The 27,209-nt window shown below is 42.6% G+C and overlaps 1 protein-coding gene across 1 annotated transcript; it reads right to left on the minus strand.

Annotated features, from left to right (window-relative positions):
• Nucleotides 1-1,779: 1,779 nt before the first annotated feature.
• LOC144508965 (transcription factor GATA-4-like) lies at nucleotides 1,780-26,868 on the minus strand. Its single transcript, XM_078237186.1, has 6 exons — nucleotides 26,172-26,868; nucleotides 14,970-15,136; nucleotides 10,529-10,654; nucleotides 8,851-8,938; nucleotides 5,976-6,100; nucleotides 1,780-2,408 (listed from the first exon to the last, which is right to left on the minus strand). Exons 1-6 carry the CDS (start codon nucleotides 26,668-26,670, stop codon nucleotides 2,271-2,273), a joined length of 1,143 nt encoding a protein of 380 aa, XP_078093312.1. The 5' UTR covers nucleotides 26,671-26,868; the 3' UTR covers nucleotides 1,780-2,270.
• Nucleotides 26,869-27,209: the final 341 nt, after the last annotated feature.

The raw sequence follows: 27,209 nt of genomic DNA on the forward strand, positions 1-27,209 counted from the left end.
GTGTGAACAGAGATCCTTACAGCATACAATCTGTCTTTAATGGACTCAGTGCCCCTGGCTCCATTACACTTTCAATGCGCTTATCTTTACCCTGGCATATAGAAGAAGCTCTTTAAAATTCCTATAGAATCGGAGGCAAAATGCAGTACATTGTGTCAAATAACTGTACAGTATGGATCAAGGTTTGTAAGAGTTATTAATTTCAACAAGAAGAACAAATTCCTGTGGAGGTGATATTTGATTCAGTAAGCTGGATCCCATGCACATGGGGAGTGATTTTAGTTTCTCCTGTGTTGCTTAGTGCTTTGGTAATAATGTGGCTTTTTCAGTTATAAATAGGCACACTTTACAGGTTTCAGCAATGAAAGGAAGGAAAGTGGATATTTTACTGCATTTTAACCGTGGTTGCCAAGAGTCTGTAGACATCTCGGAGTCTCAAAACAGAAGCAGAATTCTCAACTCACTGGGTTAATGCCTTGTATGTGGAGTTCGCAAACCAGTCATTTATACATAATTCTGTCCATAAAGCTCTTCCACCATATTTGCAGATGGTTTGTGACCCCATATGTAATCCCTTCACAATTTATCCCCAATTGGTAGAGAGCCTCTTGCTCTCTAGGAGAAACCTTGTTTTGTGTGCATCTTTTATTCCATGTGCTACATTAGATCATCACACCTCAGCTTCATTTTCACACAACCTTGCTTTACTTTGCTGCTCTTGGCAAATTATAATAGGTTCCCCTGGCAGAATCATTAATGAACTGCTGTGTGTATGGTATCCCTCCCAAAGCTCTGTTTCACTTTCCAGATCTGTAGAACTTTCAATAACCAAATACTTATGGAGCTCATTCAGTCTTTTCATTGCTTTGTTTTGCAGCCAAGGACACTTGATTCCTTCATTTTACACATTTTTAAAATTTAGTTTAACTGTTGCTTTCATGTGGCTGATACCCAGCTGGTACATCTTGATCTCAGGCCAACCTGGAGCGATAAGAGATATACAGACTGTAAATGGGTGACAATTAGCTGCTGCAGGCTTCAGTTCAACACTACCTGCAGCCAAGTTGTGTGAGCTGCAAGTGGGAAGAATCAACTAATGGCGGCATTGTACTGTCAATAAGTGAGCTGTCAAATGTAACAAAATGTGTGCTTTTAATTATATACAAAATAGTAGATGTCAGGAAGTGAAGCCTTCCTCGCTAAAATTTAAGGCAAGCATAAGTGCTTTTCCAAAGTAACTGAGTGTGGGGGAGATGTTGGGGATGGGTGGAGAGGGAACAAGCTCATAGCAAAATCAGTAGTCAATTTTTCACTGTGCCAGTTTCACCTTACACTTGGAAACTATTGCCATTTAAAAAAAATTTCAGGCCAAGTACAAAACGCCAATCAGGCTAACGAAAAGTTTCCAAAAAGAACTTGTGCTGTCATTCTGTGAATGTCAGTGGAAACAAGATTGGACAGGATGAAAAAAGTGGCTACCGATTTCCTACAAGTCTGTTTGGCACCACTGGACTAATCAGTTTTACACCTTAAACACTGACCGCAGCCCATGCACACACATACACACACACAAACTAATAAACTATTAAGAAAGCCCAGTCATAATGGTGCCATGGCATGCTCCAATATCCTTCTGGGAGTAAATACTGCAAGAACAGTGGCCAGTACAATGGAAGGGTTTGTACACAAGGAAATTATCCAGTGTTGACAGTCCATACTCAACTGTGACTGATCTAATAGACATACTGTGGCATGACACCAATAGCTGGGAGACCATCTGAATTTTAACAAGTTGCTTTTATTATTAGCCTGAACCATCCATATAGAACTACTTACACTAAGAAAAAATATTTTCTCTATGAAACGCGATTGTATTTTTACCCAAGGTCTGTTCAAACTGTTCCAATCTGCAACTGTCCAGGGAATACACTCCAAAATATCCATTTTCAAGTGGAAAGTTAGAAACATACAGCAAGTGGTGGGCCAAAAAAAGGCACTTAATTACTAACAATGTTGGATCAGAAATGCACCAAGGTCACCTGCAGTGAATTTAGGTGGTGTTAAGCCTCGGCAATAAGACATCATTTTTGCAACACTCACTTTTTTAAAAATTATAACATGATACGATCCAGCATTCCATTTGATTTCTCTTCCTGGCATTCTTTTATCTTTTTTAAAATCATTTCCAGTTTTCATTCAGATAAAACGCATCTCAGCTGCAAATTCCGCGTGTAGCTTTTTGGAGGATTGTGGCGGAGGTCTCTTTGGTGTCAGACTAGCTCCATGCTACCCCAGGGGTAAGGTTTGCCCATCTTTGACTCTCGATTTGTGGCTGTTTCACCCGCGTTTGTCAGTTTCAGAGCTGGAATGCTGAAGCGAAGGCTATTGCCACCTGCCACTGAAGTGTCCTGGAAGCAAAGCGTACGGGAGCTGTTAAATCAGTATGTGCAAAGGGCTGGGCAAGTCTGTGTTATGTTTGAAGTGTAATACAAATATCTCACATTATTAAGCCAAAGAAGTGTGGCAGTAATCTTGAATCCTGTTAACCTCAGTGATATTTTGCCAAGTATTTTGGGTTTTTACTTGCATGGAGGATACGAGTTGAAATGCAGTGTAGAATTCAGCCAATTTTGATGCTTTTCTAAAATATGAGGGGGGTTTACTATCCATGAATGGGTGGAATCAGGAGTGAATAGGAAGGTAAAAATTCTAGATCCTGACCCTAACCCTCTCCAGTATTAATGGAGGGGGGTCAGGCGTGGGCAAGATGGGAGTTGGCGGGCAACTTTGCCACTCTCAGGAGACGGGTAGGTCATTAAAAGACCTTAGAAAGAAAGCTGTGTGCCTCAAGAGTTAAAAAAATTAAAGGAAACCAGGCTTTGAGAATCCCAGCAGGCAACAGTTATCAAGAGGAAACAAAAACAAAAAATGCTGGAAAATCTCAGCAGGTCTGTCAGACCCGCTGAGATTTTCCAGCATTTTCTGTTTTGTTTCAGTATTTTGCTTTTATCTTACAGATCAAGAGGGATTGTATCAGTTGGAAAATTCTTTATTGCACTGCTTGTGGGCCAGGAGAAATAATGATGTTTAACCTTGTATCAAAAATACTCAGATCCACATGACCGGACCATGCAATTGGCTGGTCCCAACACTATCACATCTCTATTAATTGGCTGACATTCAGACCCAGCAATGTCAGATTCCCCTCACACAAAGTTCCATTCCATCCCTCCCCATGATTTCCGATTCATCCCCATGGTATCAGCTCCACTGTTCTGCAATGTCCAAATCTGCCACCTCCCTGCCCCTTCACTTCCACCCCACTGACATCAGACTTACCTAACATCTGCTCCATGACAGATTTCCAGCCTAACAAACAGGCAGCCTGTCAATCAGGCTGGCCATTGGTGGGAACATTTTAGTGAAACTTTGTCGTTATATTCAGCAGGACATGTGGAAAGCCCATGTGCCAAGGTTTATCCATTGAATATCCATGTTGCCCCACACCACCATCTCCCCAATGCTAAATCTAATCATTTTGAGCTACTAAATTTTCACAAAAATATAGGGTGTAAGTCTACGGTCTTGCACGTCCCACCCCCGCTAGCAGCAAGAACAGAGAATTTGGCACTCAGCCAAATCTCCATTCACTGCAGCAGGACTAGGGAATCTCAGCCTCGGACAAGATTGGAGAATTCTGGTCATAATGTTAGGGGATTGATTCCACATTTACAACATTCACTGCAGCGGGACTGGAGAATACCAGCCTTGGCAAAATTGGAGAAGGATTGATTCCACATTTACAACATTCACTGCAGTGGGATTGGAAAATCCCAGCCTCGGGCAAAGTCAGAAAAGGATTGATTCCACATTTACAGCATTCGCTGCAGTGGGACTGGAGAATCCCAGCCTCAGACAAGGTCCGAGAATCCTGGCCATAGTGTTAGGGGATTGATTCCACATTTACAACATTCACTGCAGTGGGACTGGAGAATCCCAGCCTTGGGCAAAGTCAGAGAAGAATTGATTCCACATTTACAACATTCACTGCAGCAGGACTGGAAAATCCCAGCCTTGGATGAGGTCAGAGAATCCTGACCATAGTGTTAGGGGATTGATTCCACATTTACAACATTCACTGCAGTGGGACTGGAGAATCCCAGCCTTGGATGCGATCAAAGAATTCTGGCCATAGTGTTAGGGGATTGATTCCACATTTACAACATTCACTGCAGCGGGACTGGAGAATCCCAGCCTCGGGCAAAGGCAGAGAATCTGGCCATCGTGTTAGGGGATTGATTCCACATTTACAACATGTTTTCCTCTCCACAATGAAATTTGGCAATGCATTAATGCTTTCAAAATTGGACGCTTTAACATTTTAAGGACTTTTTGTTCTGATGTTCGATGTGCCACAGTCACAAAAAAGATATCATTGCTGATTTTGATACAAGTTGTCTGGATGGTGTGCTCAGAGCAGGGTGATAGCAATGCAAAGAGAGTTCAAACAGGGTACGGAGCAAGCTGGCCAAATGGTTGGTTGCCAATGGCTATTGACTCATATTTCCCATGCAGCAACAGTGATAAAACATTTAAAACATTCTGGTCAATTATTACATTTTTTAAAATTTTGAAATAAAAACAAGATGCAACATAAATTTGTATGGAACAGATTTTCGATGAATATTTTCAATTATAGACACTTTTTAAATTAATGTAGTCATAAAGAAAAGACTTTCTGCACCAACAGTAAGTTGTCACTCTCAAAAAAGGTTCGGCAATGGGCAAAAAGCAATAGAAGTAATGACTTAAAATAAAATAATAACATTCAGTCAGGCAGCAAGAATTTTATTATGTTCTGGTGGTGGATAGGGACTTAATGATTAGAGTTTAGGATAATGCACTGAGAAAAAAAGTATCAAAAATATGGTAAACGCTCACTTACTATACCCTATAAGAAGTCTCAAACACCAGGTTAAAGTTCAACAGGTTTATTTGGAATCACTAGCTTTTGGAGCGCTGCTCTTCCATCACCTGATGAAGGAGCAGCACTCTGAAAGCTCGTGATTCCAAATAAACCTGTTGGATTTTAACCTGTTGTTATGAGACTTCTTACTGTGTCCACCCCAGTCCAACGCCAGCATCTCTACATCATTACTACACCCTTTTAAAGGATCATTCTCCTCTATGTTAATAAATGTCAAAATCCTGTGTTGAGTTTACCGAACATGCATTCCTAGGTTGTAGCGAAATCTAGTTTACAACCTTGCATTCCTTCATATCTGGGGTGCCATTATTACCTTAATGCATGATATAATCTGTGAATTATGATGTACTGACCAGCAGCACTCAAAGTTCTTTCCATACAGTTTAGGGCTTATCACCAACAGGTGAGATGGAACCTAACTCTGCTATGGTTCTGCCACTTTTGGGCTTCATGGTGGGTTTGGAGGAGGGCGAAGGTCCCCCTTCATAACAAATAATGGCATTTCTGAAGGTGTTTCCCAGTTACCCTGAGAATACTTGCAGAAAAGTTCCTAGATCTACATCTGCTTGAGGGCTGGTGTTCGTATTGTTCTGAACCAAAGATTGACGTCACCAAGCAGGAATAAAACGAGGATTATTCCACAAGGAGGGAAGGCTACAGAGAGATTTGGTACCCTGATCCAGCTGTGGGATTTGATTTAGGAGCAGAAGATTCACCTCCTCTGCTGGATGCAGCCCAGTTGTGCCACTATGGAGACAGATGCCTTTCCTCAATATGAAGATGACCGGGTCTGGAATTTTGAACAGCCTCATGGCAGAACCAAAGCACAGGTGGAAGTTATAACTTGTTGCCAGAATTTTTACCTTTTAGTCACTCTTAGTGTGGTACCATTTTAATAAGGGAAATATCGATTGAAACGCCTTCTCATGAATACATTGGATAAAGGATATGGAAAAGCACAACAAGATCTTCCCATTCACTGACCTACCTGTGAATTGACCTTCTGGACTCTACATGCAGATGAGTAAAGGTTTGGCTCAGTCTTTGGTGTGATAAGTTCTAATGCACCAGCAGTAGTGCTACTGGGGGTGGATGGCAAACTTGAGAAAGATACTAAACAACAAAGAGAAGAGAGAAACATTTGAGTTTTATAATCATCACAGCAACCCTAACTATATCAGAACGAATGAAAAATAAAATACACTCCATCAGTGCGTTCAATGATTTTAGATATTTCTTTACGCTATGGCTTTTGATAAGGGATAACATTGAGAAAAAGAGCATTCGGGGAGATGGCAGTGTAGTGTTATTGTCACTGACCTAGTAATCCAGAGGCTCAGGCTAATGCTCTGGGAACACGGATTCAAATCCCACCACAGCGGCTGATGGAATTTACATTCTATTAATTAAAAAATCTGTATTGAAAGCAATGCCGGAACCCTACCACCTCGCCAGCCATGGAATCGGCACAGGCGAGGGTCCGACAACGGAAATCTCCGTTGACCTCAGGCAGGAATTTTCGGTCTCGCCTGAGGGAGGCCGTAAAATCCCCCCCTTAGTCTCAGTAATGGTGACCATCACTGATTGTTGTAAAAACCCATCTGGTTCACTAATGTCCTTTCGGAAAGGAAATCTGCCATCCTTACCTGGTTTGATCCTACATGTGACTCCGGATCCATAGCAGTGGTTGATTGACCTCTGAAATGGCCTAATAAGCCACTCAGGACAAGAGCAATTAGGGATGAGCAACACATACTGGTCTTGCCAATGATGTCCACATCCCATGAAAGAATAATATGTATTCTTTTTAAAGTGTTTCAGATTATTATAGGCATACCAAATGATAACAAAATATTGTGATACATTCTGAAATGACTGCCTCTAGGTGTGATACTGAAACCTGAATTAATCTGCACTAACAAGATGATTGCTTTCAACCAAGTTACTCAATGAATTAAAGAACCAACTAAAGCAAAAATACTAGAAATACACAACATCTGTGAATTAAAAAGGCAGATTTGCATTTTGGGCTCAACAGCCTTCCTCAGAATTGGAAACTAAAGATCAGTTGTTCCATGAATTTTATCCAACAACGTTAATCTGTATGAATGGAGATGCTGGAGGATGATTAGACTTAAATATGTAACCCAGACTGATGTGTATGGTGGACAGAGAAAATAGCTCTCTCCAACTGTGTGTGTGTGCGCGCGTGCGCATATGCAAGTGTGGAGGATGAATAGGTGCTAAAATAAGCACAAAGTTGTTTGGCATTGCTGCATTTGACTCATTGTATTCTCCTGCAATACGTGCAAGGTTTATAGAAAATCAGTTTTAATAGTGGTTTGTGGAATATAAGGAAATTATTCAAGTCCTTATCCATTATGTCCACCTTCTTGATGGCTTAAAATTGACATAAACTAAAAATGTTGATTTAAATGTACAGTCATGAATAAATGTATGGTGAGCATTTAAGGGCATGTTCAGCCTTATCAACTATTTCCTAGACATTCTATATTTGAGATTCTATATTTGAAGGTGCGTTTGTCACAAACAGCCCTTTCTGCGTAGAGTGTGTTACATGAAATGATATTCATTTTACCCATGCCTTTGCATATCTCAGGAGAGAAGATTAATCAAAGTATTATGGCAATATTCATAAAATCATCGAGTAGGTTAAAGAGTAGAGCTTTCCATTTCTAAAGGAGCAAAATACAATGCCCACTGTGGGATACTGTGGCACATCAGAGGTTATAATGAGGCATCATTCTACACTTATAAGTTGGTTTATACCCCACTGAGTTCAGAATAAAAGAAAAACAAAAATGGTCCATTGAAGGTCATCCCTCCATCTGCTTATTCAGTCTCCATATTATATTATCTCTATTATCCTGTTTGGCAGATTATTTCATGGGGAATAGGAGCAGCAGTAGGCTATTTGGCCCATCGAGCCTGCTTTGCCATTCAATTAGATCATGGCTGACACTTTCCCATCTAATCCATTTCCCTTGTTATCATTAGTATCCAGAAATCAATTTGATCTTGTTCTTGAACAAGCTCAACAATTAAGCTTCGATATATTTCAAATATGAACTCCCCGCCGCACCCCCCCCCCCCCGCCCCCCCCCCCCCCCTCCCCTCCCCAACTTAATATGGACTTTCAAAAACTCACTACATTTAAAACAAACCACTGTTTTCAATGCATTTAAAAATCAGAGAAAAGTATATGGGTCTTTAGAAAAATATCCCTGTGACAACCACCAATCTGTCAGTGTCCTCTGATCTGTGCCAACATCTGATATTTCCCTTTAAGAATGTGTAGACTATGGATCATGAAAGTCTCTCACAATTGTCCTCAGAACCTACAGTGATGAATTGCAGCTTGAAATGCCTTTATGGGATGAGTAGTTTAAAAAAAAAACTTGCAATTAAAGTCTCCTGCAAATTGAGTTTATTTATTAGTGTCATAAATAGGCTTATATTAACATACAATTAAGTTACTGTGAAAATCCGCTAGTCACCACACTCTGGCGCCTATTCAGGTACACTGAGGGAGAATTTAGCGTGGCCAATGGACGTCTTTTGGACTTGTGGGAAGAAACTGGACCACCCAGAGGAAACCCGCACTGACACAGGGAGAACATGTAAACTTCATAGACAGACAGTGACCCAAGCCAGGAATTGAACCCAAATTCCTTGTGCTGTGAGGCAGCAGTGCTAACCACTGTGTCACCGTGCGACACATTTTACTAGTGTCATTTCACTGAAGACTTCTTAACTCATCTTTCCACTGTTTCACAATGTTTTAGCAGAAAAGCTGAAAGATCGCATGATAAAAGTCACCAGTACAAGAGACTTCTGCTCACCTGCAGAAGGAGTATCTTTATTCACGTTCTTTGGTTTACGTTTCCTGGTCTGAATTCCCTCTTTTTTCATTGCTAAAGGTCGCGGTATCTGCCAAGTGAAATGTGGGCTTGATAAGTAAAACTATATATGTAACATATATAGGGAAAGAACTATAATAGAAATAAAAGTTCATAACTTAAAACCATTATTACCTTAGATAGGCAAATGATCCGGGACATCTAATGAGGTATTCTGGCCGCCACATGTACCACCAGCATGGCATATTCAAATCAGACTGATGTGAACTCAGTGTGACCTCACTGTGTAACTTTATTCCTGTATCAGGTGGTACCAAATAACTAATACTTTCTGTATCCGTTTAGGAACAAAGTGATGGAATTTGCATTAGGCGGCTGCCTTTGTCTCACAGCTACCTTTACACTGGGGGTCAGGATTTGGAAATAAACATTGCTTCAGGAAAATGCAGCTGCAGTTGCCTGCGCTGTTTTAAAATGTGCCGCAGACTGACTTGGTCTCTGTTCTTTAATTTTGAACTCGGACGGAAATACAGGATCTGCATTCTTTTTTCCCCTCAGATCAGAACGAGCTTTTGACAAAGAAATACTTACATTTACATTGTGCCTTTCATGATCCTAGCATCTCCCAAAACATCTTACAGTCAATGAGTTTAAGTCTATTTATTAGTTTCACACGTAGGCTTACATTAACACTGCAATGAAGTTACTGTGAAAATCCCCTAGTCGCCACACTCCGGCGCCTGTTCAGCTACACCGAGGGAGAATTTAGCATGGCCAATGCACCTAACCAGCAGAATTTTCAGGCTGTGGGCAGAAACCGGAGCACCTGGAGGAAACCCAAGCAGACACAGGCAGAACGTGCAAACTCGAACCTGGGTCCCTGGTGCTGTGAAGCAGCCATGCTAACCACTAAGCCAGAGTGCCGCCCGAATAATGCACTTTTTAAAGGGGTAATTACTATTGTTATGTAGGACATGTGACAGTCAATTGGTGCACAGCAAGCTCACACAAAGAGCAGTGTGATAATGGTCAGGTAACTTGTGTTTATTGATTGGGGGATTAATATTGATGAGGGCACCGGGACAATTCCCTCTTTGAACTAGGTCCATGAGATCTTTTATATTCACTTAAGAGATTTTGGTTTAATATTTCATCCCAGAGTGAACCAGTGTAGCACTCTCTCAGAACTACCTTGGGCTGCCAGCCTGGAGTTTGGAGCCTTCTGATTTGGACGTGAGAATGTTAGTAACTGAGTCCTTTCAAGGAGGATTTTCAGTTGGTGATTTGCAGTTAGTAACATTCCCATACCTGACCATAAATCTAACATACATTTAGTAAATATAAAACCTAATGAGTTTTCATTGGTTGTTTCCATGACAACATGGAATGAAGTGCAGTAAAAGATCAATGAAAAATAGAAGTTTCATGTGTTTGGTATTTCAATTAAAGAATAGTGAATACCCCATTATAAGGGGGAAAGAAACACAATTTGATTCAATTTGTAATTCAAGATAATCTCTCTGTAGATAAAGCATTTGATGAATGAATTTCTGGCCAGTAGCACTGATTCTTTCTCAGTGTTGATTAAGTATGGTCAGTTGCACAGATCTGGATTCTATACACTTCGGAAGAGTAATGTGGCCTTTGGTGGTCTACTTACCCCATGAAGTTTCATGTACAGTCCACAGGCGTTACAGACAGGCTCTCCCTCCGCATTGCGTCGCCACAGGGTGGTTGTAGCGGTGTGACAGTTAGAGCAAGAGAGTCCTTCTCTCCGAGATGCCGACTAACAGAGGAAAAAGCAGCATTACTAACCACAAATAACACAGATTGTATTTTGTTTTAAATCGATTAAAACACCGTCTCTTCCAGTTGGCTGGGAGCTTGTTATAGATGGGAAGCTTTGATCTCTAGAAGGAAAAGTTTAGAATTTACTATTGTGCACATTCTCTGGGAACTCTGCCTCATTAAGAAGCAGCATTTCTATTGGCTCCTTGGTTAGCAATAACCTTTAGCACCACAGATTGCCCTAGCTCAAGAATCATTTAAATTGTTTCCTAACATATTGACAGAACAATGTCAGATTAGACCTTTGCTCTCATCCTTAAATCATTTAACCTGTCAGTCAAGACAATATACCTTAATATTGACTATTGCTTAATAAGTAAAGACTATTAAGAGTGGCTGTTAGCCTTTAATAATAGCTAGTGGCCTTTGTGAATGATATGCTTTCTTTTACTGGCTGTCTCAACCAAGGGTTTATCCTTGCATGCTGAGGGGGGCAGCAATGTTGTCCCAAGGAGGGTGAGCATAACAATAATATGAATGAGTTACTATGGATAGTCGATGCTTTACCATTGTTGGTTAATATAACCAAATCACATGTGAATTCAGGAGCAGAAACCTAATGAGTGTAACTGTTAGTGCCAAGTGATTATTTTTGCACTGGTCCAATTTATCAGCTGTTCAAACATAAACTGAAAAAGTAAAGATTTGAAAGAATGCATATTCACAATTTGAGGAAACTCTTGTTCCAGAGGGGAAGGGAACCTTGCCGTCTGGATTGATAGGACTGGTATCCAATTGAACTGGGAAATCCATTCTTTAAAACTCAAACAAACCTGGAACTGTTTCTCTTTAGCATTTCCTTGTGTTCGATTTAGATATCCATCACAGGTTTTTTTCAGAGAGAATCAATGTATCATTGATAATGGAGGGGCACGGTGGCACAGTGGTTAGCACTGCTGCCTCACAGCGCCAAAATTGGTTCAATTCATGGTTCAATTCTGGCCTTGGGTGACTGTGTGGGTCTCCTCCGAGTGCTCCGGTTTCCTCCCACAGCCCAAAGATAGGACTACGACACAAATGTTAGATGGATTGGCTGTGCTAAATTGCCCCTTATTGCCAGGGACGTTAGCAGAGTAAATATGTGGTGGTTACAGGGATAGGGCCTGGGTGGGATTGTTGTCAGTGCAAACTCGATAGGCCAAATGGCCTCTTTCTGTACTGTTAGGATGCTATGATAATATTTTAGAATATATAGAAACAGATTGCTTCTCTCCTCTCATCTCAATGCAAAATTCCTCAGGGAATCAATCATCCTTCGGGAAAAAAATATAGCTCCCAAATCTTTTATTGAAAGAATAGCTGTTTCTTCCTCTTCCGTTTGCTGTCCCCATGTTGGTCAGACAGATTGGGATATGGTCAGATATACTCGCTGACTGGGATATGGTCAGATATACTCGCTGACCGAGTAAGGGAGGGAGGACTGTACTTGTCATTAGAATTGGGCTCCATCCTAAACCAGGAGGTGGCCGGATAGGATTGTGGCAGATCCACAGACAGTGGCCTGTGCTAATCATCATAACGCTAAGTAATGAAGTGCTTTCACGTTGTAAGGGCGCGGGAGACAATGTGGAAAGTGGACTCCCTATTACATTTAAAAAAAGACTCTTTCCTGGTTCACTGTTTTCTTAAATGCAGACGCAAGCATTGTAAAAGTGGGATTATCCTGTCTGAACCAGGAACAGGCGGGGCAACGCTATCTCAAAACTGGGTCGACAATTAATCAAGAATTGACTGAATAATTATTTTGTTTTCCATACACAGGGTGTGGTCATGGAATAGCACTGTGCACATATTTGATCTACGTGCCCGGATCCCTACCTGTAAGAAGCGGCCGGCGAGAAAGTAACAATAAAAGCAAACACTGGGATGTTGTTTAATCTCCAGTTTATTAGCTGGGTAGCGGGCATGTGTGTATTGTACCACTGGTACCACGTTAACATCACGCTGAACACACATTGTCAGCAACCCCGTGTAAGCAAAGCCCCACTCGTTCAGATTACATTTCACACTCATTAGAATCCGAGGGAGAAAACAAAATCCCACTGGCAACGTGTGAATGAAATCCTTGCAGGTTTTTTTTACCAGGACAATAACTAATGATTAAACTGATCATCGTCAGCCTCCTGTTAAAAATAAGCGTTTTCAGCAAATCTGAATATCGGAATAATCATTTTATTGGGTGAAAGGATATTAATTTGCGTTTTAAAAAATAGGTGATTGTGGTTAATTCTGCTTTATACCTGTGTTCAAAGTCATGACCAGTCAAATCTCCAGGATTTTAAACATTGAGAAATTGGTTCTGTCAAATATACCAGGATCAGGATTTTGAATTTGATGATCAGCCATGATCAAAATGAATGGCGGAGCAGGCTCGAAGGGCCAAATGGCCTCCTCCTGCTTCTATTTGCTAATATTGTAGTGGCAGATATTTTTGATCTTTTACTGTCCCTTCATTGCAGTGAACATTCCTTCAGAACCTGCTACCGTCTCCATTGTGGACAGGAGGGAGTTTAAACCCGGATAAAAGAATTATTTTGAGAAGAATTATTTTGTCACGCGTTTTCAATAATGAGCTTTAGTCTATATATACAAATAATATATATTTATATCTGCGGTATATTTGGGAAGCTTAAAAGGGCATAAATATCTCGCAAATTAAAAATCTTGGAATAGACAGACGGAGCACAATAAATCAGTGGCGCCCCAGCAAAAAATAGCCACATAAAAAGCCCACTGAACAATGTGACCTGGCCTGGTACACACCGAGCACTAACATCTCCGACAGCTCTCACACCCCAATTTATAGATTGGGCAATTAAAAAAAAAATTATCAAGTTATTCACGAAGGTTTTCAAAGTTTTAATGTACCCGTGCTATAGTAATGCTCCTAACCCTCTCTTAAATCTTAAATTGTTTGTGTAACACCTCTGTGACTCCTTCCTGGATTTTAATTAATTCGTGATGTCAAACGACAATTCGTACCCGCTTATCACAATAAGTGTGAGGAACATCAGCTTTTTTATTTGGTCAATGAATTAGTAGCTGGGCCAGTAATCCATGGACCCAGCCGGGTCCCCATCGTGGGATTGTGACAATTGAATTCAATAAATATCTGAATCATTAACCAAAGAGAAGCCACTATGCAATACAGTGCCCTCTTTATTTAAAATCGATTAGTAGACACATGGCACATCCTGGGTCCGAGGCTTGGTTCTCGGAATGTGAACTCCACACAAGTCTGCCTGGGTTTGGGATTTGCAAAGTTGAGCCAGTAGCTCAATTTAAGAAGCCAACATTATGCAAAAGCTCCTGGTCCTGAGACAGATGTGATTAAGATGCAGAACAGCTATAATCGAATTGAACGATGGAACAGCTCAAGAGGCCGGATGGTCCGCTCCTACACCTAACGCCAGTGAAATTAATCGTTCCATACTGAATTCGAATTCATGGATTTTCTTTAAAATAGTCCAATAAATGGATGGTGAGTTGTATCCAACCACAATGCAACCAACGAACATCCACAGAGGAAAATGGAGTTGAAAAATTAAACATAGAGGAATAATTTCTCTCCGTTCTGATTGCTATAACCATCATTACAATGCACTGCCCAGAGCAACCCAGGAGAGAAGGCAACGGGCCGAATGGCCTCCTCCTGATTTGGAGCTATTCTATGACGTAACAGAGCTATCAAGAAATGCATGGCTAACTAAAGAGATTAAATTATCTTTTATTCCAAATGATTTTTTTTTGCTATTAAGATCTAACAAATGACAAATGATTTATAGGCAATTGTTATTAGAGGAAAATTCATTTTTAAATAGGAAATTTAAACATTTAAAAAATAACAAAGATGTAAACACAATCAAAGCATTTACAGGTCATTGAAACAGACATTCTAATGTGTTTTTCAATTTGAAACACTATTCAACAATCCAATTGTGCAACATGTTTTTTTAAATCAAATATCTTGAATCTTTTCCGAAGGGTTACAACTCCCAAACAAATCCCTCTGCATAACAAGACCAGCACTGGGAACAAAATGTCTCTATTCATCAAAACGCAACTCCCACTCAGGCCGAATGAGCACCTCAATGGAGTGTGTGGGAGCCAGTTATTGACTGCTGGAGACTGCTCGGAGATTGTTACTTGGGTAACCTGTGTCTCATTATTTTCCAAATCACAGAATGCCATGGTTGCTTCAGCGGCGCATTGACTAAAAACTTCAACCCCGCTACGCTAAACGGTTCTCTTACCAGCCGTTTGAGAGGTTTGATAAGGGGTCGATTAATTCCATTAATTCTGTTGTAGAGTCCACACGCATTGCACAGATAGTGGCCAGTCCCATCTCTCCGCCAGAGAGGCGTGGACATAGCACCGCAATTCACGCATTCTCGACCTTCAAGGATATCGTCAAGTAGTTCTAGTTAGAAAAAGAGTCTCAAGTCACTGTTAAACATAAACTACCAGTTATTAACGCAGTATGGTATATTACAAACTAAGGGTAGATGCTTTGAATCTTAGCCCGCTTTTGCCTATAGTAGAAGGTGCAGTAATATCGCCGCCTTTGCATTGCCGTGAATAGGTTAGCAATGCAAGAAAAAACTGACAGCGATGTGGCGGGTTACCCGATCAGCAAGGAAGAAAACCGCCATAAACATTGGTCAAAAGTTTATAGCCTGCAGCCCGTGAGAGCTGGATTCACATGGAAAAGTGGGGAGTGGGGACACATATTTTGCCCATTTGCCTCCTTGCCTACCCTTCCTAGCCTGTAGCACCTGAGTGAAGAGAATGGTCCCTGCAGCGCCAGTAATGCAAATGGATCAGTGAGTCATCGCAACATTCCACCTGACACGGTGTGGGTGCTGTAGTATTCTAAACCGGCGTCAAACTGAGTTGAAAAGGCGTTAGTGTTATCTCTCGGGCTTTCTGGCATATTATTAATGTAAGGGGCACTCGTTCCGATATTTTCAAACAATGGATATTCCTCTTGTTGCTCCCATCCAGTTTCTGAGTTCGTGTGGGAAAATGGAACTCTGCCACATGGAGGTCTCCAGATACCGAGCAATAACACAATCTAATCTGACGCAATGGGGACAGCAATTCCCCAGTCTTTTACCGAACTCCAAACTTTATTATAAAGGAGTAGATTGCCCGGATTAAGCAATGACTCTTCCATATGGTCAACATAAATTACTTTTGTTTTTGGAAGATAAACATTGTCCCCTAGATTTAGCAGCCAGCTATCCTGAAAATGTGTTTAAGCCTTGAAGGTATCGACTTAATATAGTGTTTTTTAAAAAAAGCAAACGCATCTGTGCAACGATTTCCATGTTCGTCTTGTACCCTGGACTGGAATTACAACTGAAACATTGCGTATCATATCGTCCTGTTTGTGAGTTGTACCTTAGAATGCATTCACACTCTAGAAGTGTCATGTGGTGTGAAACCCAATGTCGCATTGACATTAATCGGAGCGAGACTCCTTCAGGGAATCTCACGCAGCTTTGATTGGGTGGTAAACTGGTCGGGCCATAGTTCAGGGTTGAGACTCATTTGCATTGCAACTTCAGTCCAGTGCAAATCTACACCACCCATCACCCCCCCGGCCCACCCTCACACCAGCCGCTCGCACGGATAGCACAGATACAGTGTTGATACACCTTTGACTATATTCTGATAGCACTAGCCCTGAAATGTGAACCACATGCAAAGTGGTAGTCAATAGTCTGTAGTCTTTCAAATGTCATTTAGCATAACATTGACAGTCGGGTTCCACCCAGATGGTGAACTAGGGATGTATCAAGCCCAACATATAAAATTCTAACAGGGTTACACAGGGTAGATTCAGAAAGAATGTTTCCAATGGTGGGGGAGTCCAGAACTGGGGGTCCCAGTTTGAGGATAAGGGCTAAACCTTTTAGAACTGAGGTGAGGAGAAATTTCTTCACCCAGAGGGTGGTGAATGTGTGGAATTCGCTACCACTGAATGTAGTTGAGGCCAAAACGTTGCCTGATTTCAAGAAGAAATTAGATATAGCTCTTGGGGCTAAAGGGATCAAGGGATATGGGAGGAAGGGGGATCAGGATATTGAATTCGATGATCAGCCATGATCAAGATGAATGGTGGAGCAGGCTCGAAGGGCCGAATGGCCTACTCCTGCTTCTAGTTGCTATATTTCTATGTTAACATTGGCTATGTAGAGGAGGTGTTATCACCCACGAGGAAGAGAGCACAGGCTCAAGATCTATTGCAGAATTCAGAAATAAAAGGGATGCCATTAGTCTATTCAATCACATCATTTGGATGAATCAGAAATGTTGAATACAGTATTGTCTTCAGATGGCATTGGAAGGAATGGTTGAAAATGAAATACCCCTTTTGGGTACTTCGTGGCAGCAACATTATTCTTAAATCAGATAGTAAAAAAAACCTCAAGTCTGCCACAACAATGTACCCTAACGTCTTTACAGGACAACGGGTTGGGTGGCATCAATTCTGTCGGAATTGCTGTCCCCATTACTTCTTTGAATGTGGGTAGACTAGCTGCTACTGGTCAGAATTCAGATTGTCCACAATGAACTCCAGGCAGTAATCTTACAGTGGACAGTAAAAGCAATCTTTTCCCCATCCGCCTAAATTAGATTGAATCCCGGGTACTAAAAATAGAAGAGAATTCGTTCCTTTAAAAAAAATACAACCCTCCTATTATAGTTAGCCGACATGAAAAGTAGCGCTGATATCATATATGCTACAATTCACACAAACTGCTTCCGGGTTTAGTAGGAGTGAATTTATTAACTGAATTGTTACTGTATCTGCCAGACACAATTAAAGCATAAAGGCCTGATAACTTTATACCGGCGCTTTTATTAAAATACTACTCCAGGATCACTGTGGATTTGAGACAGTACACAGACAGTTTGGCGGCGCTTACTACGGACCAACTAACAAAATCTACATGTGCCTCCATTCCAATATGGCTTTTGCCTCCTTCTACTGAACATTTATCGCGAACAGAACCACCTCCAAGTTACCAAGCTGCTGTTCCAATCATTCACTCGATCAAAACTAAGTCCTTTATTTTAATCGATGACCGAATCCGGAGGCAGACCACGTCTCAAGTTCCGATAATAACTTGTCAGTTGCAGGCTTATCCTGTAGCCAACCACCGCCAAAGTCCTCCCCCCCCCCCCCCCACCCTGGCTCCCATCCCTGCCACCTTATGCTAGTTATGAAATGAAACACAGAAGCCAAGTATCTAACACGTTAACCATTTTATGTGGCTCCCGTATAGCTTGGCAGTGAGGATTTGCTTACGGAGATCTCAAATAATACCAGGCTTGAGCCCGTACTCCGTGGGCAGTCTGCAGATAGGAAGACAGTTCAACAAAAGGTTACGATATTTCACGCAAAAATATTTCTGAATTTACAATTTTCTGAAAAGGAAAATAGCCCTATCCGCATTGTTTAGACTAAACTATTTTACCCATTTCCATTTCTAAATTCTAGAGGAATTTCACAGTAACTTCATTGCAGTGTTAATGTAAGCCTCCCTTGTGACTAATAAATAAACTTTAAACTTTACTTTTAACTTTACTTTTCCTCACCATATTGTAATGTAATATAGATATATTTCAAATATGTTGTTAGCGATGGATTAATTCTTCTTTAGTAATTTAGGGAGTCACAAAATTAAGCCATTGAAACTTGTGGGGATTTAATCTCAATACAAGACTAGATGGTTTATTTTTCAGATTTGATATTTATTATAATATGTTGGCCAAATTACTCCGAAACAGAAACCGCAAGTGATTCATTCAATTTACCTTTCAGGTACTAAGACAGCCTATGATATTTCAAACGGAATTTGAGAATTCGTAAAAAAAAAGATCCCTCTGGAAATAAAGTTTAGATCTGAAATCATGCCATTTGTAAATGTCACAATGCGAGATCGCAGTGATCACGGATTAGTGTACGGATCCGACATGAATCTTTGTATTCTCTGCACTGAGAATGGGAGCCAAGTGCTTGTGTGTGTGGAAAAGCGACGTTTGAAACTAGAAACACCAGTCTGGTTAAACTACAACACATTGGCAGAAATTGACAATTAATTCAAATAAATCTAACACCTCATTATCTTTTAAATGCTCGTTTCCTTTGTCGGGCAGTTCATTATTTAATGAAAGCCACGTAAGAGAGAGAGAGAGTCCTTGCGGCTCGAAGGTAATTTGAAGGGAAGTTTGAAGGGAACTTTGAGGTGATGGTTTGCAATGTGCAATGTAGCAAGCTGATCATCCCCCGTACACACACCGGGCATCCGAAGCCGCCACACTTCCACCTTTCCCTTTCTTTAAAGAGTATTAGATGGCATTTTAAATTTGTACTCAAAGTCTTGAAAGGAGACTTTAATGAGGGCGAGTGGCGCACAGGTCGGTGCGTCTTCCTTCTAAACATAATTCTAAAGGGGAAAAAAAACTGTCCCCAATCCTCACCCATTTCTGTCTGGCCAGACTGTGTAATTCCACACTATCGGAAAACTCATCTTAATTCCGTTTCATAGACTTTATTCTTGTGCCGCGGCACATTTACTGACTCGGCTTTTGCACAAATCCGGAGATTGACTGCACCAACTCGGCAGCTGTGGTCTCGGATGTGCATTGAGGTCAGGGATAGGGTGGATGTGGAATTATAATATGTGGTGTTAAATGAAAGCGTTAAATTTAAACAAGGCACTCTCATTGCTCTCTCGTCTATTTCTCTCGCTTCACTTTCCTGTTTATATCTTTCCCACCCCGCCTCATTATCCCCTGCCACGCTTCCCATCTTTCCCGTGTCTTTCCTTCACTCACATAAGAAAACTGGAGTAGGCGATTCAGCCCCTCCATTCTGCTCCGCCAGTCAAAGCAATCACCTGGGCCTCAACTCCACTTCCCTGCCCGTTCACCACAACCCTTCAAACCCATAACTAATTCATAATCTGCCTTTCACTCGAACCAACACTGAATTCTTGCCCAGGCCGCCTGAAGTGAATATTCAATCGCCACCAACCTCTTGCTTTCACCCTTTGACATACCGTTACCAAACCCGTTACCAAACCTGTTGCCAAACCCGTTACTAAACCCGTTACCAAGCCTGTTACTAAACCCGTTACCAAACCTGTTTTCAAAGCCGTTACTAAAGCCGTTATCAAACCTGTTACTGAACCCGTTAACAAACCCGTTATCAAATCCACAAAACATCATCGACTTTACACTCCAGAATATGCCGGGTCATTCTTTAATAAAGAGAATATTTTGTCCAATTGATCCTATATATCCTATATATATATATAGGATAATTTGACAAAAGGATCCTATATATATATATTTCCGCTATCATTTGCGGCAATTTCTGCAGATCTGTCCTCACTAAAACCGGGGACACTGTGCTTTTATTGAACGAATGGAGGGAGTATGGATGATTTCCTCAATGTTAATAGTTGAGTTGAAAGGAGGCAGGTTGTCTATGAATGTACTTTATTCATGTACTGAATGCGATGTCTCCCTGCGAATGGCGAGAATGTAAGTGCTTCGGGAGGAGCTGTGGGAGTTCTCCCGATTGAACAGCACCGCCAGTTTGGGTTGAAAGGGGGCCCTCGCCACTTCCTTCAGGCTGAGCTAGTTCGAGCGGGTTAACGGGAGAGAAATCCTCGCTCAGCCCGAGTCCCCGAGAGCAGCGCTGCAAACAGCAGCCACTTACCGAGGGACTGGAATGAAGTCTCAATGGCATTAATCACTAAACTTTTGGCACCGCCGTGATTAATTCGCAAGGCAATTACTTAAACCCCGCAAATATCACAACAGATCATTAGTACAGTAAAGTTCATGTACACAGTCATTCATCATATTTTTGCTGTTATTAAAAATTAAAGTCTTTCTGAAATTGAAGTATTAAAAATGAAGGTTATTTTTCCCTCTAGAAAGTAATTAATGCTTGGACACTGTAGAGTTAGATATTGTAATATAGCGACGGATCTACAAAGATAAAGTGTTCTTTTTTGGCAATTCATTTTGGAATGTTGTGAGTTCAGGACTAGGATTATGAAGGGCCGCCGATTAATTTCAGAGATAAACTTAAGTGTCGCCTCACCCCAGTTTGGAAATCTGGAATTAACCACTCTATACCACCCCATGTGGCATCCTTCACCACAAACCCTAACCTTCTGACTGCTGTGCTTGTTGTTGGAGGAAGATGTTTGAATGTTTCTTTTTGTGTTCGGATCCGGTGACCAAACAAAGCAGGCAGACTGGGAATCGGAATAAATCTCTCCCACACTAAAATCCCGCAGCGTTTTGGACCATTTTCACCAGTATTGCGAATAAGGCCAGTAACTCTTTAAGTAGCGAGCTTTCTTCTCCTCCCCATGTCCTCTACTCCTATCAGCGCCAGCAAGATGTGAGCGCGGTCTGAAAGGGAATAAGATTCGCCCTCTCGGTTGAGACCCTCCAATCGCTCACACTTTCCAGCACAACCTCACTCTTCCTCTTGATCCACCTTGCATGATTTAATCAGCTTGGTGTGGATACTCCCGCCCTCTCTCCTCATATTCGCATCTCTTCTCGTTCTAGGCTGACAGGAGCGCAACAAACTGGAGGAAGGAAATATTCTTACCCATTGCTGAAAACGTAGGGGTGGGTGGGGGTAAAGCTGGCAGGAGGCGCGGCTTCTATCCAAGCTGTTTGTTACATTTTTGTGCAATCTACCCACATCCCACAGGAGCAACTCTACCCCTCCTCCCCAATCCCCAATATCACTCCACCCCCCAGCCAACCCTCAGGACATCAAGGCTTAAACATAGCGTGCATGTTGAGGTTGAAAAATGTACAGTGAACCCTGGAGCCTGAGGCTCAGAACGTACAGCAATGTCCCTGAGTGGGATCCAACAATCAGTGCTTGGTGTGTCTTTATGTAATGTTGTGTCCTTTCCACGGCCCTGCCGGGGTTCTTATCGTGTGCTATTCATTTGGGTACATGCAGTTCGAACTGACCTTTGAGCTCAGAAAGTCTTGGTTACTCCATTGCTGGCTGCTCTGATTAATAACCCCCCCCCCCCTCCCCACTGGCGAGATTCCCCACACAGTCCCCACACTCACACCGCCTGTACCGCCGTCTCTCTGTTTTGAGGAGGGGGACATATTGTAAACATCTCCCCTCTTTGCTTCCAAGCGGAGGATTATCCTGACCAGAGTTTAACTCAACGAACTTGCGAGGAAGGAACTCAACGAACTTGCGAGCGAGGGACGCAACTCTACCCACCCTCCCTTCCCTCCCCCAACCACACACACTCCTCGGATTTCACTGCCTGTTTTTGGTTAAAGTGGGGATCTAATTATACCCTTAATTTAAAAAAAACCCTCCAATTAGTTTTCAGCCTATATTAGAAATAAAAGTAGGGATCTAATTGTACCCTTATTTTAAAAACCCTCCGATTAGTTTTCAGTCTATATTAGAAATAAAAGTGGGGATCTAATTGTACCCTTATTTAAAAAACCTCCAATCAATTTTCACTTTATATTAGAAATAAATTCTAATGTAAAGTGAAAACTAAGGTTAGAACCGAATCGGGGAAATCTCTTGTTATTTTAGAACGAGTACAGCGAGTTTGCTAAATCTCCTGCACCTGATTCTCTGCGGCCTGATTTTGTGGTTGGACTCCAGGAGAGAACTTTTGACGAATATATTATAAAATCCTGGACACTGCAAGAACTCCGGTACCACACAGCTGCTTTGGATTCAAATAAATCCGATCCGCACCCTTGCCGCTTCCAAAATGCATCCCACCCTGTGAGGCTGGATTGTTATCAGAATTACTGACCCACATTCGGGACAAGGTGCATTCCATAGACATTCTCACCGCAATTCACTCAGTTACTTCCATTTCCCTCTCTCCTCCGGAATATCAAACCTAAAGATCTACCAAAGCATGTTTTTAAATAGCCAGAAACATGTTCTTTAATTCATATCACCGGCACGTTTCTAAGAGAAAAAAAATTACAAAGGGGTTTCATTTGAGAAAATGGTGACAATGTTTTTACCGCTGCGAGAAGCTGTCGACTGGAGCTTTCTATAAGGCCAGGGCCTCCCTGTAAAATAACATTCAGCAAGCGCTTATATTTCAACCAACGAAATCTTCCGAGTTCAGTTGGAACAGAACATTTCGCCGTTCTGTTGCTGATATTAAACATGGCAACAGGCTGTCAAACCACATTCTGCGCCACCTCTCTCCCCCCTCCACCTCCCAGACCTGCCGTCCTGCTGGCCGGTGGGAACAGAGGGAGACCCTCCCTCTTGTCAGAGTAACTCCACTCAGTAAGAGGAACCAGAGGAGAATAACCGACAAGTAAGCCCGATTGCAGGCAGTGTAGAATCGCCAGGCCGCTGGAAGGAATGTGCGCTTTTGCATTGTGCCCTCTCTGCTGTAAGCGGCCTTTCATTTCTCACTTTGTCCCAGATATTAAAAAAGGTCATATTAAAATGACATGTGCAAGACTGGATGTTGGAAAGGTGGTTTCGCCACTCATTTGTACATTTATATTTTACACCCTGCACGCTGGTTGGAAGAAAATATCAATTCTTCTCCACTACCAAGTGCTCCTGTGCTTTGAGTTGTTAATATCTATCTTTACCCCTCTGTACTGCACTTGCAGAGAAGTGGACAGCGGAGATTGCAAGAAAAGTGCGGACTCTGGCCAGGTGTGGCTGGGTTCTAGTCTCTGAAAGTCTTGTTTTCTCTCCAGTGTCAGATCTCCTTGTCCAAGTCTCTGATAGCTGAGCTACCGGTCATTTCTTCAACGAAACAAGGAAACTGGGGGGGGGGGGGGGGGGGCTTCATTTCCCTGTGAAACGGCAGCAACCGATTGTGTGGACTACCCCCCTCCCCCCTCCTCCCCAGGGCAGACATCCGCCGAAGAATGGGAACATTTCGACAGCAGCCAACGAAAATTAAAGCCAGACAACGAATCTTCGCGGCCGGTCCAAATCAGAGTAGAATTGCGGGGAGGGGGGCTGGAGGGAGAGATCTCTTTATATGTACCTGATTTGTGTGGATTGTATCCTTAGCAAATAATCACTTTATAATTTAATATCAACAACATCTGGATGCAGGTGTCTAGGTAATGAAAGGCGATTTTTTTTTCAATCTGGAGTGACTTCTAAATGTTAAGTGTCCTACTTCACGGCGCTCTGATGGATATCACTGCCCACTGGAACCAGTTATTATTCACACTCCGAAATGAATCCATACAGAGACTGCAGCCTTCCCTCCACAGAGCGACATTGCCATTTCGAAAGGTTTCTATTATCCAAAATAGTGGACCGAAGCTGTGTTCTGTTATCCTTTTGGAGTGTAACAGTTTGATTACTTAATCATCAAATGGCAAGAGTTGCATTTTCAGAGTGCATCGCAGATTGAGGGTTCGAAGACACACATCGCGGGGGAAAAAACAAGAGGTTTAAAATAACCTTACATTGAGAGTATGTGGAATCCTGTATTTTTAGAATGAGTGGATCTGAACACGTGAAACTCAACAACTCGCTTTTTCTCTTTCTGTCCGCTAACTGGCCTATTTTCTGTTTTAAGTATAAAATTACCAATTTATTAAATCGCAGTGATAGGGGTTCCCCTTCCGATTGTTCAAAGGACCTGATCGAACTAATAGAATCTCTGATCTCGCCCACATTTACACAGTCCTGACATACGAGCGTTGCTGCAAATCCGTACCAGTTTTTTCAAGGCCTCAATTCCGCCTCTTACCCACTCAGTAATCGGGACACACTCAGTCCTGTAGCTTCGTGATTCGATACACTATTTAAACTCCGTCTTGAACCTGGGTCATTGGAACGGGACTCACCACATCAAAACCTGCGGCCACTACATTCACAAAAGCTTCCTGGGTACCAAGGACAAAATGCTTCTAATATTATACGGCCACGTCCAACATTTCATTGGTATAATTCTCAACTGTTGGTTCGCGAGAATCCTAAAGTTCTTAGAACATAACTATGCCCGCCACTCACTAAATAGGAAAATCACTAACTGGAGTGAGATTGTACATATCTTTAAAACAGTCAGAATTGACGATTTTAGTTTAACGATAAGCATTACATATTATTAAGCGCACATTCAGCATTGAATATATATCAAGCCCCGATACTCACAATCTGCCTCTAACTATGACAACAGTTCCTGTCGATCAGTGTTAACTAACTAGCACACTAAGCTGTTCACATTCGACTCTATTAGAAACGGATTTCTCTCCCTGGGATTAATTTGTGAGCAGTTTGTCAGATCTGGTCATTTTTAGGAGATTGAAATTCTGGAAGATTGACAGGGCTGGCCAACCCAGAGTAACCGCTTTCAGAGCAGTGTCATATTGCTGAAAGGTATCGAAAAACAAAAGTCTGAGGACACGACTCAAAAACAGTTACTTCCCTGCTGCCATCAGACTTTTGAATGGACCTACCTTATATTAAGTTGATCTTCCTCTACATCCTAGCTATGACTGTAACATTACATTCTGCACCCTCTTCTTTCCTTCTCCCCTATGTAATCAATACAGGGGGGAATAACTGCATATTTTGTCTGTATAGCGCGCAAGAAATAATACTTTTCACTATATCCCAATACACGTGACAATAATAAATCAAATCAATCAAATCTATATTCAGAGGAACCCCTTCCCCATATTCCCCTCTCTGTATCTCTCCATACTCCTCTCTCTATATCTCCATATTCCCCTCTCTCTATCTCTCCAAATTCCTCTCTCTATCTCTCCATATTCCTCTCTCTATCTCTCCATAATCCCCTCTCTATCTCTGCATAATCCTCTCTCTCTCCATAATCCTCTCTCTCCATATTTCTCTCTCTATCTCTCCATAATCCTCTCTCTCTCTCCATATTTCTCTCTCTATCTCCCCATAATCCTCTCTCTATCTCTCCATATTCCTCCCTCTATCTCTCCATACTCCTCTCTCCATACTCTTCTCTCTATCTCTCCATACTCTTCTCTCTATCTCTCCATACTCCTCTCTCTATCTCCCCATAATCCTCTCTCTATCTCTCCATATTCCTCTCTCTATCTCTCCATACTCCTCTCTCTATCTCTCCATACTCTTCTCTCTATCTCTCCATACTCCTCTCTCCATACTCTTCTCTCTATCTCTCCATACTCCTCTCTCTATCTCCCCATAATCCTCTCTCTATCTCTCCATATTCCTCTCTCTATCTCTCCATATTTCTCTCTCTATCTCTCCATACTCCTCTCTCTATCTCTCCATACTCTTCTCTCTATCTCTCCATACTCCTCTCTCTATCTCTCCATTTCCTCTCTCTGTATCTCCCTTTATTCTTTGATCATGAGAGCAGCCCCCTCACATTTCCCAGTTACAGACAGGTAACACCGATTGTTTTTCCTACCTTCTCCGTGTCTGCGAGCCGGGATTAAGCTGAAGGCTGGATTGTCCAGGGGAGCCGGGCTCCAGGCGCTGGCCGCCTCCGAGCTCATGTACTGCGGGTAGTGGTTGGGGAAGGAGCCGCTGAGGGTCCAGCTGATGCTGACCTGGTCCCGCACGGCGGCGGCGGCGGCGGCTGCCGAGATAGCCAGCGGGCTGCTGAAGGCGGTGTCCCGGGGAGCGGCCACGCTGGGCGGGCTGGAGGAGGTGGACGAGGAGGAGGACGAGGAGTGGCGGCTGCACGGGGGCTCCTGCCCGCTGCCCACCGCTGGTGGCCAGCCTGCGTGCGGGGACACCGGGCCGGCCGCCTGCGAGGAGCCCCCCGGCAGGTAGGAGAAGCCGGAGAGAGCCGGGCTCATGCGGGAGCTGGGCACATAGACGGCGGAGCTGGCCGAGTGCAGGAAAGCCCCCACCGGGTCCGGGTGCGCCGAGTACGGCGGGGGGTTCGCCAGACCCTGGTACATCCCCGGGCTGGCTGGCACAGAGAGCTGGGAGGGTAGAGAGAGGTTGTCAGCCCCACACACTTCACCCGGGGACAGCTACAGCCAGCCAGCCAGGGGGGCTGTACAGTTAAAAAAACAACCCTCCCTGATTCACAACCACTGTCCTTCAGTATAAAGTCCCAATTCCAATTGCTGCCAGATCGCCGCAGCACTCAATCCGTCCAAAGAGAGGTGAACCGTGCCAGTATCAGGATCCCAGAGAGAGGGAGGTGGAGATGGAGAGGGGCGGGGGCGGAGAGGGGGAGGAGGGAGGGAGAGAGAGAGGAAAACAAACTTTCCAACTGGCAGAGGGTGCGAGTGAGGGAGACACACACACACACACACAGAGTTCATAAAGTGGTCAAAGATCGAAGTAAAAAAAAAGCGAAAGGAAATGGAATTCAAATGCTGGGGGGTTTGTCTGGAACCTCCCATTCTCCGGCACCTCTCTCCCCACCCTCCCCTGTCAATCTTCCGCTTAACCCTTTGAAAGGCAGAGCAGAAACAGGAGCATTTTTTTG

This window comes from Mustelus asterias, chromosome 21, assembly GCF_964213995.1.
Source record: "Mustelus asterias chromosome 21, sMusAst1.hap1.1, whole genome shotgun sequence".
Lineage (NCBI taxonomy): Eukaryota > Metazoa > Chordata > Chondrichthyes > Carcharhiniformes > Triakidae > Mustelus > Mustelus asterias.

Coding starts and splice junctions, on each gene's coding strand:
- LOC144508965 (XM_078237186.1), bottom strand. CDS start 26,670: ATGTACCAGGGTCTGGCGAACCCCCCGCCGTACTCGGCGCACCCGGAC. Junction 8,939..10,528: donor TGTACATGAAACTTCATGGG/GTAAGTAGACCA, acceptor TTCACTTGGCAG/ATACCGCGACCTTTAGCAAT. Junction 6,101..8,850: donor TAAAGATACTCCTTCTGCAG/GTGAGCAGAAGT, acceptor TTTGTTGTTTAG/TATCTTTCTCAAGTTTGCCA.